Here is an 18,977-nt window from a genome sequence, read left to right as displayed (position 1 = left end):
AATCAGTGGTATCTTAAAATCAACGAAATGTGAATGTTTGTAGTATAAGAAATGTATAGCTAGTAAACATGGATTTGTAGGTATAGTTAAATATATACATAATTTTGGGACTAACTGGTTGCTTCTCATTTCTCCCACCAACAATCACCTAGAGTGGGTATATTAACCAGAAGTTTTTAATTGTACTTGTAGTTTTTGCACTAATTTTGCCTTAGTAATTTATAGTGTTAGGGAATAACATTTCAGGCAGCTTTAGTTGTATTTCATATTACTTATGTATTCCTTTATGTATATATTTTTAATTTCTTTTACCTTCATGACTCTAGCGATGGAAGTACCATGGATCAAGAATATGGCCCAGCTTATACACCTCAAACTCATACTTCTTTTGGGATGCCTCCTAGCAGTGCACCTCCTAGTAATGGTGGAGCAGGAATTCTTCCTTCTCCGTCCACCCCTAGATTTCCGACTCCAAGGACTCCAAGGACTCCTCGGACTCCTCGTGGAGCTGGTGGACCTGCTAGTGCTCAAGGTTCCGTCAAATATGAAAATTCAGACTTGTATTCACCAGCTTCCACCCCATCCACATGCAGACCCCTTAATTCTGTTGAACCTGCAACTGTTCCTTCTATTCCCGAAGCACACAGTCTTTATGTAAACCTCATTCTTTCAGAATCAGTTATGAATTTGTTTAAAGACTGTAACTTTGATAGTTGCTGTATCTGTGTCTGCAATATGAACATCAAGGGAGCTGATGTTGGAGTTTACATTCCAGATCCAACGCAAGAAGCTCAGTATAGGTGTACCTGTGGCTTCAGTGCTGTAATGAACAGAAAATTTGGAAACCATTCAGGATTATTTCTTGAAGATGAACTGGATATCATAGGACGCAACACAGAATGTGGCAAAGAAGCAGAAAAACGTTTTGAAGCTCTCAGGGCTCCTTCTGCTGAACATGTTAATGGAGGACTAAAGGAATCAGAAAAATTACCTGATGAGTTGATATTATTGCTACAAGATCAATGCACTAATTTATTTTCACCCTTTGGAGCAGCAGACCAAGATCCTTTCCCCAAAATTGGTGTAATTAGCAATTGGGTACGTGTTGAAGAGAGGGACTGTTGCAATGACTGCTACCTTGCATTAGAACATGGGCGCCAGTTCATGGACAACATGTCAGGAGGAAAAGTTGATGAAGCACTTGTGAAAAGTTCATGCTTACACCCCTGGTCCAAAAGAAATGGTATGTATGCTAATATATTAATTTGTTTACCTTCATTCAGTTGTATGACTTTGTTTTTGTTATTAAAGGCAATTTCCCATGTGGCTACATAGGTAACTTAAAACTTTCTTAAAGTTTAGATTTTTAAAGGAAAAATTCCTAGTATTTTAGTTTCATTTCACCAATAGAAGTATGGTTATTGTAAGTTTGTATTTATGTACTTATGTAGAAATATAAAAGGCACTTTGCACATGTTAATTAGCAGAAAACTAATTAATTAGCAGAAAACTGCTAATTGCTTTATTCAGCATTCTTTCACACAATAAATATTTATTGAGTACCTAATATGTGCTTGGTACAGCACCAAATAAAGCAAACATATTTCCTGCTCTTTTTGAGTCTGTAGTGAGGACAAAACAAAGCAAGTAATTATACAGTAACAAATAGTGACAGGCACTTTGAAGAAAAAGCAGGGTAAAGAAGGGGAAAAGGACACATGTCTGCAGTTTGATGTATGGTTAGAGAAGGTATTACTGAGCAACATAGCATTTGAAGAAAGATCTACATTAAGGGGAGGAATGTTAGCTTATGCAGCTAACCTGGTGAAGAATGTTTCAGGCAATGCAAAGTACCTGAGGAAGTAGTGTGCTCAGTATGTTTGAGGTGAAGTAAGAAGACAGTGTTGCTGGAATGAATTGGGTGATAGAGAGACTGGTAGGAGATGAAATCTAAATATGACCAAACACCAAAATCTTGGGGTTTTATAGACCATGTAAGACCTTTTTAGTTTATTCTAAGAGCAATGGGAAATTATTAGACAGTTTTGAGCAGACAAGTAACATCATCCTTTTTCTGTTTGCTGGGAGGTTTTCTATTGATGGGAGGGGAGATAAGGGAGCAAATGCTAGAAGATTATAATACAAAGTTTGAAACAAGCAAAATTTCTATGTGGTTCTCCCCTCCCCCCAAGTAATTTGGCTGTTACATGAAGAATAGCCTGTTTGTTTTTGGGTAATGAGTGTGAAAGCAGAAGCAGATAGACCATTTAGGCAATTGTGAGTAGTGCAGGTGAAAGATGATGGTACATTGGACAAGACGGAAAGTAATAGATTGTAGGTATATTTGGAAAATCTACAGGATTTGCTGATACATACAAGAAAAGAAGAGAAGGCATCAAGTAAACTTAAGCAGCTGAGTAAATGATAGTGCTACTTATCAAGAAAGTAGATAGACTTTGGAGTAGAAGGTCAAGTATACATTTGGAGAGTTTTAAATTCAAAGGAATGGTTGGGATTGAGATGAAAACATTTTTTCGAGTGTGAGTTATCCATAGTAAAAGCTGTGGAGCTGACTGAAATAACCTTAGTGAGTAACTGTAAATAGAGTAAGCCCAAGAATGGAAGAGACATTAGGGGTAGGGAAGAAAAAGAGGACCGAGGATAGGAAACTTGAGGATGTAGGAAGAAAACTAAGAAAGTTCAGTGTCCTAGAAGCCTTGTAGAGGAAATGTTTGAGGGGGAGAATGATTTTCAGTGTCAGTCATTGAGATACATATACAAATAATTGTGTACAGTATGAGTTATGAAGGTTTAATGAATTAATCTGTATCATCTTTGGCACATAGTAAGTATTGAACTAATATGAATTGCCATTGTTATTGAAATCATACTAGGTATTTTTCTTTCAGGCACAGCCAACTTAAGCTTTTTAAAAGATGTCTCAAATATACCACTGATTAACTTTTCTAACTTTTTGGTTATTATACAGAAAGTTACCCACCTTCAAAATGTGGTTCTTGGTAAGAATCTATGTTCTAAGTGGTATGTGCCACATAATAACTTTTATTTAGTTCTTAATCATTTACTAATTCAGTCATTTCTTAACATACAAAACAATGTATTTGGTATTCTAGAAGATATGAAGATATTCTACAGGAGGTAAACATTGCTAACAGAGTACTCAGAGAACTAAAATTATAATGCAGGGTTGAAAGAAATAAAAACAACACAAATGCCATAGGAAAATGGGTAAGTAATTATGATAGTATAGCGAGGATGTTATATAAACTTTAAAAATGAATGCATACATATAAACAGGTATCAAAAATCTTCAAGCTTTGTGATTTAATAAATCATTTATGAAAAAAGAATGTATTTTAAAAAAAAATTTAAAAATGAATGAGGCCGACGAATAGATGGATCTTAGAATAAAAATAATGATGGGAAGTGAAGCAGCAAATCGCAGAAAATGATAAAGTTTTGAAACAAAGAAAACTTAAATATATTTTTGATGCACATAAAATTCAGAAAAATGGTTATTCTTAAAACCTGAAAGATAGTATAGGGAGAAGCATTTAAAAGAAAATTTGTGAAATAAAATAGGACAATGAGTAGACCAATGGCTAATATTTTGTTCATTTATAGTATGATTATTGATCAAACTCACTATAATCAAAGAACCGAATTAAAAAAGGAGGAGTATATGTCAAAGGTATTTTTTTTTTAAAAAAAGCAGGCAGAATTATTTTTAGCCATAAATAATAGTTAAGAACATAGGTTATGGAGCCATATTGCTTGAGTTTGAAACATGACTCCCATCACTATGTACTATGACCTTGTGCAGATTATTTTAAATCTCTCGATGCCTCAGTTTCTTAAAATAGGGTCAGTACACCTCATACAGTATTGAGAGGATCAAATGGACTAAAACATAAAAACAGCATTGTTTGGCACATATTAAGAACTCAGATGTTAGTTGTTGTAATAGTACTAAAGGAAGCAATAGCATTATTATTATTATTTTTTAAAGGTTTAATTGATTTATGCATATAAGAACTGGGTTGTAGGCCAGAGGTGCAGGGGGTAAGAGGATTCACCAGAGTGGAGAGCAGAACAGGCAGGTGTATTGAAATACATTGCTGAGGGGAACCGTGGGCAAGACAGCAGCGGTCTGTTGCACCCTGTGGGTTAGCTCCCTGGCTGGGGATTGAATTCATGATCATTTGCTGGCGATAGCTTGATAGTGCTAAGACTTTTAACTCCTGCGTCACCAGGGAGTCCCTATTTTTATTTTTAAGAACTATTGGGCCTCCCCTGGTGGCGCAGCGGTTGAGCGCTGGGCTGCGAAGCTGCCTGCAGCCTCTGCAGCGCTGGTTCGATCCCTGGCCGCTGGTGAGGGTCCCACATGGTACGACAAACTCTCCTGTCTTGCCCGCTGCTCCCCTCAGCAGTGTATTTTGTCTGTCTGCCTGTTCTGTTTCCCGCTCTGGCTCTGGTGAATTCTCTCACCCTCCCGTGCTTCTGACTGTACCCAGTGCTTGTATAAATAAATAAATAAATCTTTAAAAAAAAACTTATTAATTTACCAAATAATAGAAATATTGAGCCATACCTCTGGTGAATTCTCTCACCCTCCTGTGCTTCTGACTGTACCCAGTGCATGTATAAACAAAACAAACAAACAAATAAATAATAAATAAATTTTAAAAAGCCTCTAAAAAAATTAAAAAAAAAAAGAAATATTGAGCCATACCTGGTGTACATTTCTTGTGTGATAGTAAACATTAATATACAGAGCCATATAGATGAATTTCATTGTAAGAATTTGTATTAAGAAAATAATTGAAAACAAAAAAGGAAGAGAAGTGCCTTTAAATTTCAATACAGGGCCTCCCTGGTGGTGCAGCGGTTGAGCACTGGGTTGCAAAGCTGCCTGCAGCGCGGCCTCTGTGGCGCCGGTTTGATCCCCGGCTGCTCTCCGGCCACTGGAGGAGGGTCCCACATGGCGCGCAGACCTCTCCTGCTGCCCGCTGCTCCCCTCAGCAGTGTACTTCGGTCCTTCTGCCTGCTCTGCTCCCCACTTTGGCTCTGGTGAATTCTCTCACCCTCCCCTCCCATGCTTCTGACTGTACCCAGTGCATGTATAAACAAACAAACAAAACCAAATAAATAAATAAATGAATAAAATACATGCCTCTTTAAAAAACAAAAAAACAAAAAAATAAATTTCAATACAGAAAAAAATAATTTGTAAAACTTAAATGTGCAATATTAGAATCCTTTCATTAAATTACGGCAACATCATGAAATCATAGCAAGCTTCTCTTATCAGGACCTTTGCCGTAATTATTTCCTCTACCTGGAACACTCTTTCCTGGGTATTTATATGGGCGACTCTCTCATCTCCTATAAATCTTGTCTTATGTCATTTTCTCAATTTAAAATTGCAGGCTTCTTTTCATGTTTTCCAAGCTGCTTTTTTTTTTTCTTTTTTCTTCTATATTGTATGCTACCTTCTATCACACTATATAATTTATTGATTAATTATTGTTTCTTCATTAAGTTCACTTTATGCAAGTGTCTGTGTAAGGTAAAATGCTTTTATCTGATTTGTTCATAGATTCCAAACACCTAGAACAATACCTGGCTTATATAGTATATGTCCATCCAGGGTGTTGAAGTATTTATTTGAAGGAATTAAAAGTCTGATAATGTTAATTTTTAAAGATAGAAACAGCTGTGTTCTAATTATGACAAATAAATACCTGCTGAGAAGAAAGTTAAGAATCTAGACAATACAGAAAAGGGAGCATAGCGGAGCGTGTTAGAGGATTATTGGGGCACTGGTGATAGACAGGGATTGAAAATACATTTGATACAGTTTTACTTCAGTAAATATAATGGGGTTGAAAAAGGAGAGAATCATCACTGGGGAAGAGAACTTTATGCTACTACTGATAATAACCTAGACAATATAGAAAAGTAATAGTAAAAACTGCCCATATTTTTGCTATCCCTAGCACCCATCCGCCTTTGATTACTTTTAAACTGTGATATACAGTTTGCCCATTTAAAGTGTGTATCCTCATGGTTTTTAGTATTTACAGAATTGTGTAGCCATCACCATGATTTTAGAACAATTTGATCAACTCCAGAAGAAACCCGTATCTATTAGCAGTCACTCCCTATATCCTTCCAACCCTTTTCTCCCATAACTAAGCAACCACCAGTCTGTTATCTGTATATGTCTCTCTTTTGGACATCCCATAAAGATAGAATCATCTACTATATGGTCTTTTGTGGTCAGCTTTTTTCAAGGTTCGTACATATTGTAGCATGTATTGGTAATTTACTCCTTTTTATTGCCAAATAATATTCTGTTATATGGATATACCACATCTAGTTTACCCAGTCATCTGTTAATGGGCATTTGAGTTGTTTTTACTCTTTGGCTATCATGAATAACGCTGCTGTGAACATTTGTGTAAAAGTTTTTATGTGGGTATTTCTTAGCTGGACTTAGTGAATTAAATATCTGTTTTATTTTTTTTGAGGACTTGCCAGATTCCACAGTTGTACCATTTTATATCCACCAGTAGCAAGGTGTGAGAGTTCTTTTTCACATCCTCATTAACAGTAGTCATTACATGTCTTTTTTGATTATAGTCATTCTAGGAGGTATAAAGCATTATCTCCTGTAGTTTTTATTAGCATTTCCCTAATTACTAATGATATGAGCATCTTTTCATGTATTTGTATCTTTGGAGAAGTGTCTTTCAGATCCTTTTTTAAAATACAGGCTTTTGTCTTTTCATTATCGAATTGTAAGAGTTCTTTGTATGTTCTAAATACAGTCCCTTATTATGTTATCATATGCAAATACTTTCCACTATTCTTTGGGTTATCTTTCCACTTTCTCCATGGTATCCTGTGAAACAGAAGAGTTTTTATTTTGATGTTCAGTTTATTTATTCTCTTGTTACTTGTTTTTTTGGTTCATATCTTGAAAAACTTTACCTAATCCTAAGTGATGAAAATTCACTCCTGCGGTTTTCCTTTTCCTGAGAGTTTTATAATTTCAGTACCTATATAAAGGTCTGTAATCTGCTCTGAATTAATTTTTTGTATATAGTATAAGGCTGTCCAGTATCATTGTTTTGCATGGGTATATCCATTTGTTCTAAACTATTTCTTGAAAAGATTCTTTCCTTATTAATTTGTGTCAGCATACTTTTCAAAGATCAGTTGACTGTAAATGTGAGATTTTATTCTGTTGATCGATGTGTCTGTCCTCTGTAATTCCTCTTAAATATCATTATATAACCTTTTAACTTTCCAACCAAGTCTCAGCTTTTTTTTTTTCCTGTAACATTTATTTTTTTGAGGTAATATTGGTTTACAGTGTTGTATATGATTTAAGACTATAGGTTTGTACCTCTTCAGATGGATGTTACCACACCACAACCACCACCAAAACACCCATAATCCTCTGGCACAGTCTATTAACTCTCCCCCTCAAGTAGCCTCTCCATTTCTAGGCAGGTGTCAACTTAAATAGAAACCTGGCACTTGTCACAGTATGTAATTAAATTCCTTTTTGTGCCTGTCTCCCCTCCAAGATTATAAGTTCCCTGAAGACATTCATAGCAATTTATTTACATAGTAAATAAACTGGCCCATAATTCCCAGCAGATAGCATAATTCCTGGCCCATAGTAGGTCTTCAATAAAAGCATTTCTAATAATAAAAAACAGTATCTATGATAATTTATCTAAATTATAATCAAAATATAAATTCTTGAGCTTCACCCAGGTCAACTGCTCCCCTCATCAGTGTACTTCAGTCAGTCTATCTCTTCTGCTCTCCACTCTGTCTCTGGTGAATTCTCTCACTCCACACACCTCTGGCCTACACCCCAGATCTTATATGCATAAATAATTGAAAATAAATCCTGGGCCTCCCTGGTGGCGCAGTGGTTGAGCGCTGGGCTGCGAAGCTGTCCGCAGCTTCTCCAGCGCCGGTTCAATCCCCGGCCACCAGCGAGGGTCCCACATGGTGTGTAGACCTCTCCTGCCGTGCCCACTGCTCCCCTCAGTAGTGTATTTCATCAGTCTGCCTGTTCTGTTCCCCACTCTGGCTCTGGTAAATTCTCTCACCCTCCCGTGCTTCTGACTGTACCTAGTGCTTATATAAATAAATACATAAATCTTAAAAATAAATAAATAAATAAACAAAGCTTAAAAAACAGTATATCTGTTATTCTAATTCTGTACCCTTTTTAGATACAGGGAACTAAAGACAATAAATTAGGCAATGGGGCCTCCCCGGTGGCGCAGCGGTTGAGCGCTGGGTTGCGAAGCTGCCCGCGGCCTCTGCGGCGCCGGTTCGATCCCCAGCTGCTCCCCGGCCACTGGAGGAGGGTCCCACGTGGCGTGCAGACCTCTCCTGCCGCCCGCTGCTCCCCTCAGCAGTGTACTTTGGTCCTTCTGCCTGCTCTGCTCCCCGCTCTGGCTCTGGTGAATTCTCTCACCCTCCCGCCCTTCTGACTGTACCCAGTGCATGTATAAACAAACAAACAAACAAATAAATAAATAAAACATGCCTCTATTAAAAAAAATAAATTAGGCAATGATAATGATGATGAATTAAATGATACCATGTAATTATATACTGGGTGGAGGCAGATTGTATCCTTAATAGTTATCATTAATAGTTCATGACATTTAAGAGCAATGCTTATACCCATTCCAAGAGTTGGTCAGAAATGTAAGTCATAATAATTTGATAATCTATGAATCTGTAAATCTAGGTTTATAAAAGCATTATGAACAAGTTACCTGTTACTGTGTAAGTTCTGTATTTTGGAGTTATGGTAGTCTACATTTTCATCCCAAATGAAATTTTAATCATTGTAACTGGTCTCGTTTTGCATTTGGTAACTAAGGGAATAATGAATAATTCATTTCATTGTGAAGCGGAGTTCTTTCCGTTAAAACACCTAAAAGGGGCCTCCCCGGTGGCTCAGTGGTTGAGCGCTGGGTTGTGAAGCTGCCCGCAGCCTCTGCAGTGCCTGTTTGATCCCCGGCCGCCGGGCGAGGGTCCCACATGGTGCGCAGACCTCTCCTGCTGCCTGCTGCTCCCCTCAGCAGTGTACTTCGGTCCTTCTGCCTGTTCTGCTCCCTGCTCTGACTCTGGTGAATTCTCTCACCCTCCCATGCTTCTGACTGTACCTGGTGCTTGTATAAATAAATAAATCTTTAAAAAAATAAATAAATAAAATACCTAAAAGCATCAACACCAAACAAAATACATAGAAACTGGAAGGAATTTATTTGATTCATTTATAAATTGGTTAATCAAGCTGATGAATGACTTTTGTGGAGAGGAGTTAAAGTACTTTCTTAAATGTCTCTTGGTTTTAAGTAACAAGAGGAATTATTTCTACAAATCATTTCAGATAGAACTAAATGCAGTTCTCTGTACAAGCAGATGCTTAGCATTGATGAAGAGATGAGCTTTCCTAGATATATTATCTTAAAATTTTGTTTGTGTTGGCAATAGCAAGTCTTAATGACTTTTTTTTTTCTAAATGGTTGTAGATGTGAGTATGCAGTGCTCACAGGATATACTTCGAATGCTCCTGTCTCTTCAGCCAGTTCTTCAGGATGCTATTCAGAAAAAAAGAACAGTAAGACCTTGGGGTGTTCAGGGTCCTCTTACTTGGCAGCAGTTTCATAAAATGGCTGGCCGAGGCTCTTATGGTAAGTAATTTGTAGTAATGTATATTGACTGATTTTATATTATTTCTCAGATTTCTTTTCTTTTCTTTTTTTTTTTTTTTTTGTGGGACCCTTGCCGGTGGCCGGGGAACGAACCGTTGCTGTAGAGGCTGCGGGCAGCCTCACAGCCCAGCGCTCAACCACTGCGCCACCAGGGGAGGCCCATTCCTCAGATTTCTGTGCCCAAATTAAATAAGACATGTCTTCCTAAATTTTTGTAGTGGATACTTGACTTAAAACAAGTGTGGTCAATCCTAACCTTTCTTATTTTCAACATTTCTACCATTCAATTTACTGTGTTCTTTAACTTCAAGTCAAGAAGAACTTCAAAACAAGTAAACAAAAATAAACAAACAAATGAAAGGGTGGGGGGGAGATTAGCTTCACTTAGATATGTTTTTATATGTTAAACTGATAAGATTTTGTATGAAGAAAACATCATACAGTCAACATTTTTGAAAAGAATTTGAATACCACTTTTTGTAAATTATCATTTTATAAAACTGAGTAAAATTGTATGGGGAATATAAAAATAAAATTTATTATAAAAAAATTTAAAAATACAATATTAGTAAAGATAAAAAAACTGAGTAAAAAATGGGTAAATAAAAGAATGTAATATTGGTGATAAAAGCTCCAAGGTCTTAATTTGAAAAATTAGAAAAGAACAAAGAAATGTGCTAGTTGTGACAAGATAGTAAGTGAATAGTCTCAATATAGTACAAAGTAGATGATATTTTGAACCATAATGGAAAAGAACATTCAAAGTTATTGAACTCTCTGTTGAAGATTGTCTTTGAAAGGTATATTTGGAACTTTTAAAATAGATTTGAAATAATAATTCTTCACATTGAAAGTTTTGACTTGTGTGCTTGATTTTAGAATGCATTATAATTAGATTTGCTTATATTTTTCTTGCTTTTATTAATGGGTAAATAATTCAAATCTTAGTTACGAAAATGACATGCAATAAAAAAATGGAGGTTAAATGTATTTTTATATTCTTTTAAAAACCAAAATAGTAGAAATATACAAAGTTCTCCCCTATACTGATCGGTATATAGAAAACTTTTTTTAAATGGCTGAGTGTATTTCATTGTTTTTTACATGTATTATTTTACCAGTCTATTTTTTATGGACATATATGTTGTTTCCATCATTACCATTACAACTGCTTTTCTACACTGCATATAGCCCTGACTTAAAATGTGTATGTTGGAAAAAGTATTGCCAAATTTCTCTCTACAATATCAACTTAAACTCCCTCCCACCAATGAAATTCCTATCTTCCCAAACCCTGGCCGCAGATAGTGTGTAGGTGAGTGAAAATGGTTGTTTCATTATAATTTGAGAGGTAGGCTAGTACAGACTGTAAGGATAGTTTTGCTGGATTCTAATCTCACCTCTGCTACTTACCATATGATACTGGATGAGGTGTAGAACTTCTCCATTCCTGTTTTCTCATCTCTAAAATAATGTTACTATTAGTAACTGCCTTATATAATTTTTTGTGAGAATTAAATGATGTACATATATAAAGATTTTGAACAGTTCTTAGCACATAGTAAATGTTATATTTATTGTGATTTTAAATGGCATCCTCTTAAAATTGAGCATCTCTTTTTATAGAAAAGATTTCTATTTTTGGGCTTCCCTGGTGGTGCAGGCGGTTGAGCGCCGCACTATAAAGCTGTCAGCAGCCTCTGCAGTAAGGGTTCAATCCCAGCTGGCCAGGAAGAATCCCGCATGGCGAGGCAGACCTCTCCTGTCTTGCCTGCTGCTCCCCTCAGCAGTGTATTTCTTCAGTCTGCCTGTTCTGTTCCCCACTCTGTCTCTGATGAATCCTCTTTCCCTGCCATGGATCTGGCCTGTGCCCTGGTTCTTGTATAAAAAATAAAAAAATCTTAAAAAGAAAAGTTTTCTATTTTTGTGAACTCTGCTCATATCCATCTGTATTTTTATTAGGTTTTTGATCATTTTATTATGCATTTATAGGTCCCGTTATATGATAAAGAGTTAATCTTTCGTCATGTACTGGCCATGTTTTTTACAATTTGTTGTTAATTTTTTAGATGATTTATTCTATTTTCATGCCAAAATAATTTATGTAGTCAGCTTAGTGTTGAAGTGGATAGCTTTTATGCCTCGAAAGACCTTCCTGCATTCAAATTTATTAAAAATGAAACTCCCTCCCATATTTTCTTTGTACTTACTAGTATTTTCATTCAGATTAATTTTTTTTATATTTAAGTGAAGATATAAGTCATAATAGTTTTAAAAGACCATTTAGGAAATCCCTAACTGAAAAAGTCTTAATCACAGCCTTAGGTATATTTGTCTTTAATCAAATATTTTTAATATAAAATAATGACATCAGTAATTTTTGACATTCAAAAAGAAGGTATGTATTGCTTATAGATGTTTCCTTAATTTGTGTCTTTCTTTCTTAGGAACTGATGAATCCCCAGAACCACTGCCAATCCCCACGTTTTTGTTGGGTTATGATTATGATTTTCTGGTGCTTTCTCCATTTGCTCTCCCTTATTGGGAGAAACTTATGCTGGAACCCTATGGATCTCAAAGAGATATAGCCTATGTTGTACTATGTCCAGAGAATGAAGCCTTGTTAAATGGAGCCAAAAGCTTTTTTCGAGATCTTACTGCAATATATGAGGTAGGTGTTTTTAAAAGATGACATATTAAATAAGTGTCACTTAAAATGACATTTTAAATCATAATTACCTTATGATTTGTATGTTTATATATAAAATATACCTGATAGTTCATTTGATCTAGATGGGTAATAATGATGTCAGAGATGTTTAGACCTATTACCCCATTTCATCCTTGTATTTTTTTACCAAATGGTAATTGTAAATGATAAAACTTATTTTAAATGGCTTAAATGCTTTAATTTACAATATGTACTCAAATACTATAAATTCACTAATTCTGCTTTCTGTATGTATATTTGTAGTCCTGTCGATTAGGTCAACATAGACCTATTTCTCGACTATTGACAGATGGGATCATGAGAGTTGGATCTACAGCATCAAAGAAACTATCAGAAAAGTTGGTAGCAGAATGGTTTTCTCAGGTGGCTGATGGTAACAATGAAGCATTTTCTAAACTCAAGCTTTATGCACAAGTCTGCAGATATGACTTAGGTACTAAATTTGTATTAATAAGACCCAGTCTACGACCTGTTTTTGTAAATAAGATTTTATCTGAACACAGCCATGCTCATTTATGTTTTGTGTATGGCTGCTTTATGCTACAAGATCAGAACTGAGTAGTTGTGACAGCGACTCCCACAAAAGCCTGAAGTGCTTAACTTTCTGACACTTAATGAAAAAAATTTTCAGTGGGGATCCTATTAGATAGGAAGATATTATGGGTTATAAATAATTTTTTGTTGTTTCTGCAGGATATGATGAACTTATGTTCTTATTTAAGTGTATTGATTAAGATCCCTTTATAAAAAAGACGTATTTCTATTTATTTATGCATACAAGAACTGGGCTATAGGCCAGAGGTGCAGGGGGTGAGAGGATTCACCAGAGACAGAGTGGAGAGCAGAACATGCAGATCTACTGAAATACACTGCTGATGTAAGCAGCGGGAGAGACAGGAGAGGTCTACTGTGCTATGTGGGTTAGCTTCCTGGCCAGGGTTCAAACTCATGTCACAGTGGCTGCTGATAACTTGATAGCACCGAGACTTAGCCCCTGCTCCACCAGGGAGGCCCCTGAATTAAGATTCTTGATTTGCTAATGATTAGAGATAAAATAATTGGTAGTTTCAGTTACCACAAAAAAATAGTTCTTTGTGAGAATTAAGAAAGACAGCTATTGTCATTGATCAGAAGTTTTAATTCCTTTTTCAATTAAGTCTATTGGAGACTTAATCTAGAGAGATACCAACCAAAATGTTGAATCTCATTAGCTATTCCTATAATTTGAACCCCATGATAACATTCTTCCATTTTATATTTAACTAGCTCCCAGAATGGTCAATATTTATTCAACTTGTGATTTAGGAACCCTTTGAATGGTTTTACAGAAACTTGTTAAATAATGCTATTTACATTTAATTAATGATATCTAGAAAATAGAATTTTATTATACTTGTAAAAAGTTTTTATTATACTTTCATAGGAACAATTTATTTTGTAAAAAAATGGGTTTACTTTTTTAGTTCCACTTTATTATTATTATATATTATATTATTATTTTATTATTATTATTATATTATTATATATAGTTCCACTATACTATTATCAAGCAGGTTAGGGAGGGTAATTACCAAAAAAAGCATCAACTAGATGATGATTATTCACATAGTACAATAGAAAAGGAACCACTCAGTAAAATAAAGAATTAAATATCCTGCCTGTTTTTATTATCTTTAGGTCCTTATCTTGCTTCCCAGCCATTGGACAGCTCTCTGCTTTCCCAGCCAAATTTAGTTGCCCCTACAAGTCAATCTCTGATTACTTCACCTCAGATGACAAATACTGGAAATGCTAATACTCCATCTGCCACCCTAGCATCTTCAGCAAGCAGCACTATCACAATGACTTCAGGTGTTGCAATGTCTTCTTCAGTTGCCACAGCTAATTCAACTTTGACCACAACTTCAACTTCATCTTCATCCTCCAACTTGAATAGTGGAATATCATCAAATAAACTACCTTCATTTCCACCCTTTGGCAGTATGAACAGTAGTGCTGCAGGATCCATGTCTGCACAAGCGAGTACAATTCAGAATGGCCAGCTAGGAGGGCAACAGTCATCAGCTCTACAAACAGCTGGAATTTCTGGAGAGTCTTCTTCGCTTTCCAGTCAGACACATCCTGACTTGTCTGAAAGGTACCTTTAAATACACTGATTTTTACAGAAATATAAATCTACGATGCATCTTTGTTTTCCTAAATAAAATGGTGATTAGAAAGCATATAAAGAGCTTTTTGGTCTTGAAAATGTAGTTTTTATAATGTTAAAATTTAAAAAATTTAGTTTTTATAACATTGAATATTATAATTATAAAGTTATAATAAAATTCTTCATAAAGCCTTTATCATATGATCCTAGAATCTTGGGGTGGGGACTAAAACCTTGAAAACCATTAGTCCACTTTCTTGTGACCTTTGAATCTGTTCTGTAGCTTATCTGTCTGTCAAGTAGATCTGCCCATCCGAGTCATTGTAGTGGTTTAGAAATCACTATTAAATCAGCTTGTTCAGAAACTTAAAAACCACATCAAGATTTGAATCTCAGCTCTGCCATTTACTGGCTATGTGACTTTGGGAAGATTAACCTTTCTGAGCATATTTTCTTATCTGTAAAATGGGAACAAAAGGAGATAGGGTGTATTAAGTGATTTCTTTATATAGTGCTTCCAAACTCTTGAATTACTTATAATGATAACAATGATGGTGACAGTTCTCTTTTTTTCCTTTGATGATAATGGTATTGAGTAAGCTTCCCTTTTGATTTATAGGTTAGCTTAAACTTGTTTTTTTTTTGTTTTTGTTTTTGTTTTTTATAGAGGCATGCTTTATTTATTTGTTTGCTGGTTTTGTTTTGTTTGTTTTGTTTATACATGCACTGAGTACAGTCAGAAGTGCGGGAGGGTGAGAGAATTCACCAGAGCCAGAGCGGGGAGCAGAGCAGGCAGAAGGACCAAAGTACACTGCTGAGGGGAGCAGCGGGCAGCAGGAGAGGTCTGCGCGCCATGTGGGACCCTCCTCCGGTGGCTGGGGAGCAGCCGGGGATCGAACCGGCGCCGCAGAGGCCGCGCGCAGCTTCACAACCCAGCGCTCAACCGCTGCGCCACCGGGGAGGCCCTTAAACTTGGTTTTATCTATCAGCTGCACAGCTGTAGTTTTGCCCAAGATTATACTCATTTATATGAATAAAAACTATTACCTAGATTGATCCATCCTTCTAGAACATGCAAATAGATTTGGAATTTTAAAAATACTAAATCATCCTCTAAAGATTGATATTTGCTCACTATTGAAGTTATGATGTATGAAATGAATGTGTATAGTTAAAAATGTACTTAAACATTAAAACTGAAGACCTGCTTTCTTTCTGGTCTAGGTCTGCTTCTAACCAGCTTTGTGAATTTGGGCAGTTCATTTATCTTTGTCTCAGCTTTATCATTAAAGTACTAAACTTTTTGGCATTTCTGATACTCTGTTTTTAAGAATATTATATCTATATAATTTAATTAATTAGTTTTTGCATAGAAGAAGGTACAGGGGATGAGAGGATTCACTAGACACATAATGGGGAGCAAAACAGGCAGATTTACTGAAATACACTGCTAAGAGGAGCAGTGGGCAAAACTGGAGAAGACTGCTTTACTATATGTGGATTAACTCCCTCACTGGGGATTGAACTCAGGCTGTAGCACTAAGACTTAACCCTAGGCCACAGGGAGTCCCATGAATTCTATATTTTTCAAAATGTACATTCCACACTGTAAAATTGTATGAGCAGTGTTCACAGTTCTTTTTGGAAAGAAAAAGATCTCCCTTCTTTCTGGACAGGCTTTCTGACACCCCCCATGAAAAAATAAAGGGAAGATAGTATTAAGAACATACTTTGCTATTTCTACTCCCACCCCTCAAAAAGGTATGGTACAACTTTTCCCTAACTGTCTTATTCTACCTCAAATTTTAGCACGATGGATCGAGATAAAGTAGGGATCCCCACAGATGGTGATTCACATGCAGTCACCTATCCACCTACAATTGTCGTTTATATTATTGATCCTTTCACATATGAAAATAAAGATGAGAGCACTAATTCTTCTAATGTATGGACTTTGGGACTACTTCGATGCTTTCTGGAAATGGTCCAAACTCTTCCTCCTCATATTAAGAGTACTGTTTCTGTACAGGTAAGAACAATATATGTTGAAAGTTAAATTTATATAAAATTGTGTGATGCGGAAAGAATTTTCAAATTATATTCAAATTGATTTTCGTAAGTTCAATTTCAATTATATTGATTTTAAGTGTATTATAATAGAAATCTTAGACTGAATAAAAGGTAAACTTTTCAGTCATACCACAATAATAATGGGGAAGGAAGAAGAGTACAGTACTAGATTTCTAAATAAGATTTTGCAGGTAAAAGTAGATAGAAATTAAACATAATTAGTTTGCAGAAAGTTTGAATTATTTTATTGACTACAACAGGACTAGTCTGTGTCAGTACTAATATAACTGCTGGATAGAAATTAGTAGAGGTTTTTACATAGCCCTTTGGTAAAAATGACTTTATGAAAGACCTGTGTAGTAGGTAAGAAAATAGATGATCATCAAAATTAATTTTCATTGAAATTTTTGAGGAGAGTTTTAAACCCATCATACTTTTTTATTTCTTATTGGAAGCTTAACATTTGTAATATTTGTCTATGATTCCTAGATTGTTCCGTGTCAATATCTGTTGCAACCTGTCAAACATGAAGATAGACAAATTTATACCCAGCATTTAAAATCTTTGGCTTTTTCGGCCTTTACCCAGTGTCGGAGACCACTTCCTACATCAACCAATGTGAAAACGTTGACTGGCTTTGGTCCAGGTTTAGCCATGGAAACTGCTCTTAAGAGTCCTGATGTAAGTATGTTTTTCATGACCACAGTTACTGAGTGACTATATTTTATGATTTTATGAAAACTAAGTGCAATTTTTTTGTTCAGCTCTCATTTTCTAATTATTTTATAATTGGATAGAGAAAATATACATCTTATCTTCAATGAAAGATTTTCCTATAATTATGTAGTACCATAGTGCCTTAATTTTTTTTGTTTTACAGAGACCAGAGTGCATTCGACTTTATACACCTCCTTTTATTCTGGCTCCAGTGAAGGATAAACAGACAGAGCTAGGAGAAACATTTGGAGAAGCTGGGCAGAAATACAATGTTCTTTTTGTGGGCTACTGCTTATCACATGATCAAAGATGGATTCTTGCATCTTGCACAGATCTATATGGAGAACTTTTAGAAACATGTATCATTAACATCGATGTCCCAAATAGGTACTTACATATTTTTTAAATGTATCATATCATGGCATAAAAAAGTTAATATATACACATACATGTTTTGTTTCACTTTTAATTAATAGAAAACTGTAAGGTTATATTCTTTAAAATATTGTCTTGGGGGCCTCCCCTGGTGGTGCAGCGGTTGAGTGCTGGGTTGCGAGGCTGCCCACAGCCTCTGCAGCGCCAGTTCGATCCCTGGCCACCGGCGAGGGTGCCACAAAAAAAAAAAAAAAAAGTCTTGGAATTGTGGGTGCTTTTCACTTTTTGTAGTAAATACTTGTATAGTTAAAAGAATTAAAAATAATTTTGATTAATTTCTCTTATACAGACAAATAAGAATAAGGTCCCTAAATTCTTTGTAATAAAACTTGCGATAATAATATTAGCTAGAAAAAGTTTGAAACATGACCTAATAACCTGAAGTTGAAAAGAAATCTAGTAAATCATCTGAACATTGACTTTTTTCATCTGCCCCCTAATATATAGTCCCTAATTAACTGAATGAGTTAAAACTTCCTTTACTGAGATTGTAGGCTGAAAATTTTGCCATTTTGGGGGGCCTCCCTAGTGGCACAGGGATTAAAGACATGGTGCTATCAAGCTAATGCCAGCCACTGTGGCCAGGGAGCTAACCCACTTGGTGCAGCAGACCACTCCTGTCTTGCCCTCTGCTCCCCTTAGCAGTATATTTCAGTAGATCTACCTTGCTCCCCGCTTTCTCTGGGGAATCCTCTCACTGCCTGCACCTCTGGCCTACACTTCAATTTTTGTATGCATAAATAAATCTTTTAAAAGGAAATTTTGCCATTTTTAAGAGTTGAAGCATCTTTGAAAATGGCAGCTTTTTAGAATTCTTCTTGGCAATAATTAGGTATCATGGTTAGTTACTTAGGAAGACTACAATTAATAGCTCACAACAGGTGTGCTTCATACTGAGTTTTCACTTAATAGACATTTCTAGTAACATGTTTCAAGGCTAACGAACACTGCCTAAGTGAACCTAAAAAGCAGCAAGTTAATGAAGTAATTTTTAGTGTTAAAATATGGATCTGGGCCTCCCCTGGGGGCGCAGCGGTTGAGCACTGGGCTGCAGAGCTGCCTGCAGCCTTTGCAGTGCCGGTTTGATCCCCAG

General features: G+C 35.9%; 1 protein-coding gene across 1 annotated transcript in view; it reads left to right on the top strand.

Annotated features, from left to right (window-relative positions):
* The window catches only part of MED13 (mediator complex subunit 13), a gene marked incomplete at both ends in the record, with an annotated part of 90,395 nt that overhangs the window by 59,835 nt on the left and 11,583 nt on the right, over positions 1-18,977 (top strand). The window contains 8 exons of the mRNA XM_084238229.1: positions 327-1,243; positions 9,600-9,761; positions 12,230-12,453; positions 12,757-12,946; positions 14,191-14,650; positions 16,472-16,691; positions 17,222-17,413; positions 17,613-17,836. Coding sequence (XP_084094355.1) covers positions 327-1,243; positions 9,600-9,761; positions 12,230-12,453; positions 12,757-12,946; positions 14,191-14,650; positions 16,472-16,691; positions 17,222-17,413; positions 17,613-17,836 — 2,589 coding nt within the window. The remainder of the gene's footprint in view (positions 1-326; positions 1,244-9,599; positions 9,762-12,229; positions 12,454-12,756; positions 12,947-14,190; positions 14,651-16,471; positions 16,692-17,221; positions 17,414-17,612; positions 17,837-18,977) is intronic.

Source organism: Talpa europaea (genome assembly GCF_964194135.1).
Source record: "Talpa europaea genome assembly, chromosome: 7".
NCBI lineage: Eukaryota > Metazoa > Chordata > Mammalia > Eulipotyphla > Talpidae > Talpa > Talpa europaea.
The sequence above is the reverse complement of the archived record's forward strand: the minus strand, read 5'-3'. Positions and strand labels throughout refer to the sequence as shown.